The sequence below is a fragment of the Athene cunicularia genome, assembly GCF_003259725.1.
Source record: "Athene cunicularia isolate RWA chromosome 5 unlocalized genomic scaffold, athCun1 chr5_part2, whole genome shotgun sequence".
NCBI lineage: Eukaryota > Metazoa > Chordata > Aves > Strigiformes > Strigidae > Athene > Athene cunicularia.
The window spans coordinates 464241-467209 of record NW_020799102.1 but is presented as its reverse complement, the minus strand read 5'-3'; the positions used below and the strand labels follow the sequence as shown (position 1 = coordinate 467209).

General features: G+C 64.0%; 1 protein-coding gene across 2 annotated transcripts in view; it reads right to left on the bottom strand.

The window, feature by feature from the left end:
- Positions 1-613: 613 nt before the first annotated feature.
- The window catches only part of UNC93B1 (unc-93 homolog B1, TLR signaling regulator), a 4759-nt gene continuing 2403 nt past the window's right edge, over positions 614-2969 (bottom strand). The window contains exons 1-7 of one of the 2 annotated variants that reach the window (XM_026850270.1): positions 2776-2956; positions 2590-2683; positions 2376-2500; positions 2120-2302; positions 1775-2048; positions 1413-1531; positions 614-1295 (exon numbers count right to left, since the gene is read on the bottom strand). In XM_026850270.1, coding sequence (XP_026706071.1) covers positions 1026-1295; positions 1413-1531; positions 1775-2048; positions 2120-2302; positions 2376-2500; positions 2590-2683; positions 2776-2916 — 1206 coding nt within the window. In that variant the 5' untranslated portion in view covers positions 2917-2956 and the 3' untranslated portion in view covers positions 614-1025. Of the gene's footprint in view, positions 1296-1412; positions 1532-1774; positions 2049-2119; positions 2303-2375; positions 2501-2589; positions 2726-2775; positions 2957-2969 lie in introns of those variants that run through there. The other variant, XM_026850271.1, reaches the window with a different exon arrangement.

Sequence of the window (2969 nt, the reverse complement as noted above, 5' to 3'; positions counted from 1 at the left end):
ATCGCTACCGGCCGGGTGAGCCGCTGGCCGCGCCGCCACAACAACAGCCCGCAGCGCGCATGCGCTGCCGGTGGCACACGTGACCGCCACCCTCCCACCCGTGGGGCGCGGGGGATTGTGGGTGTGGGAGTCCGCGGAGGGAAGCGGGGCGGCCATGTTCCCCGCGCCGGGAACTGTAGTTCCCGCCCGAGGGAGGCGCTGATGCTTCTCTCCCCTCATGGAGGGCGGTGAGGCTGCGACGACGCGAAGGCGGAATAAGGCGGCTGTGAGAGCAGCAGGGGGCGGCGGCAGGAGAGCTTTTATTGAGTCCGAGGGGAGCAAAGGGGGGGTGTGTGAGCTGCTTGCATGTGGTAACTCAGGGGGTGTCAGGGGGCTGTGGGCCTGCAGGCTTGGTCTGAGGGTCTGTAGGCAAGGCTGAGGGCTCTGCAGACCTGGCTAGAGGTTCTGTGGGCTTGGTTGGGGGGCGTCTACAGGCTTGGTCTGAGGTTCTGCAGTCTTGGCTGGGGGCTCTGTGGGCATGGCTGGGTGTTCTGAGGTTCTGTAGGCTTGATCTGAGGGTCTGTGGGCCTGGCTGGGGGCTTTGCGGAGCTGGCTGGAGATCCTGTGGCCTTGGCTAGGGGGTCTGCAGGCTTGGTCTGAGGCCCTGTGGGCTTGGCTGGGGGAGCTGCAGGCTTTGCTGGGGGTTCTGAGAGGCTGCAGGCTTGGTCTGAGGGTTTGTGGGCCTGGCTGAAGGCTTTGGGGACCTGGCTAGGAGCTCTGCGGGCCTGGCCTGAGGGGTTGCAGCCTTGGCTAAGGGGTCTGCAGGCTTGCTCGGGGACTGCAGGCTTGGTCTGAGGCTCTGTAGGTCTGGCTGGGGACTCTGCAGGCCTGGCTGAGGAGGCGGTAGGCCTAGCCTGAGCAGGGCCTGTGGAAGTCTGGGCCTGTTTCAGGGGGTTTGGGCAGCCCCAGGGAGGTGCTGTGCACCCCTTCCTCAGATTCAGAAAGTAGTGGGGGGGGCACCACGGCAGAGGGGCAGGACAAGATGTCTAACCCAGCTGGTCCTCATCATCTTTTGGCTGCTCATCCTCATTGGTGGCCTCCGCTGGGTGGTCATCACTGTCGTCTTTGCCGCCGTCGCCCTCTGAGCCGGTCTCGTCTGAGTCATCCTCCTCCAAGTAGCGGTAACCGCGCATCTTGTGGCGCGGGCGGGGGATGCGGGGCAGGCGGTATGTCACGTGCTGCGCCAGCTTGTGCTCCATCCAGAGGTAGGTCCCCACTGCCACTGCCAGTGTCAGCAGCATGATAGAGAGCTTGGCCTGCAGGAGGGGAAAACGGGGGATTGGCACTTCAACCCCTACCCTGAGCCTGGCAGCCCCCGGAGGTGATAGAACCGGTTGGGCCGACATGGCGGGGACGGCCATTCACCCACTTACCTTCATGGGCAGCCCCGACCACAGGTAGACGGTGAAGATCGCCACGGCCTGCCACCAGTGGTAGATGGTGAAGATGAAGTCCTGGCGCTCCTTGTCTTCATACAGCATGCCCAGGAGGACTGTGCCGGAGGAGACCGGTTGTCAGCATCCCCCTTCCCGTGTCCGTGTCCCCTCTTGGGGCACTGTTAGCAGGATGCAACCACAGGGGTTCTGTCCTGCTCCTTGTCAGTGGGTCCAAGGAGCTTGGGGGGCTCCAAGTTGCGGTGCAAGGGGACGTGAGAAGATGCGTCAGGGAGCTGTGAGCCAACCTGGCCATGCCAGGGGACAAGAGAGGCTATGTCAGGGACCTTCCCAGTACTCACTGCTAATGCTGGTCTTGTTGAGGGCGCTCCCCGTGCCCCAGAGCACGATGATGGCGTAGAGTAGAGGCGCCTGGACCAGATGCCGGGGCTCGGGTGCCCAGCAGAAAAGAGTCACCAGGAGGGCGGCGTGGAGGAGGGCTCCGGCCAGTAGTGGGATCTGCCGCCGCAGGCGCAGCATGCAGAGGGCCAGGCTGGAGCAGGCCGAGGCGGAGAAGCCATAGGCCATAAGGAGGTACGCCAGCTTCTCCAGCCCCAGGGCACACACACCGTAGTTCTGCAGTGAGGACAGGCTCAGCGTCGCTCTGTCCCTGCTCTGTCGCCCCCCACCCTGTCCCCGGGCCCTACCAGGGAGAAGCCAGTGCAGACAAAGAGCACCTCGAAGCCGCTGTAGATGAACAAGGGGAAGAGGTGGCGCAGGCGATAATCCCGCATGTGCTTGAAAGGCAGCTGGAAAATGTTCCCCCAGCCGATGCTGCGCAGGTCGATCTCCTCCGTGGGCCGATACGCCGAGCCGCAGAGCACCAGGACCTGCCGCGCAGCCGTGGGTGAGGCACCAACGGCCTCCCAGCCAGTCCCCTGCCCTGCCTGCCCCAGCACTCACCACCAGCATGGCAAGGAAGGCAGCTGCCATCAAGGCGCTCTCCACAATGATGAGGTTGACGCTGCGGGGCAGGCTCTGCAGCACTGTTGTGTTGAAGCCGGGCAGCGTGCCGTGGCTCAGGGTCCCTGCCGGGGCGAGGAGGGGAAACATGCTGTGGTTCAGCCCCAACTGGCAAGCTTGCCACACTGACCACCGTGCCATCCCGCATGCTCACCACAGTGCTTGACCCCGAAGAGTGTGTGGTTGAGCTGGTAGAGGTAGTTATTGAGGAAGAAGAGCATCGGCATCTGAGCGCAGACAAAGCTCAACTGGAAGACGTATAGAGGGGGGATGCTCAGCCCTCTGGGCTGCTTGGCGCGGGCCCCCCCCGGCCTGTGCCATGCTCCCCACTGGCGCTCACATGGAAGCAGGTGTAGAAGACAGTCTGGAAGATGATGATGTAGGCGTTGCAGGCACCCCGTGGTGCCCGCTGCTGCTCCTGCACGTGCTCCTCCTTGTAGTTGACGTACTCATAGTACTTCTGGGCCATGCTGCGTGGCATGGCGGCTCAGCTGGTGATCCCCAAAACCCCCCAACCGCCCCCCCCCCTTCCCC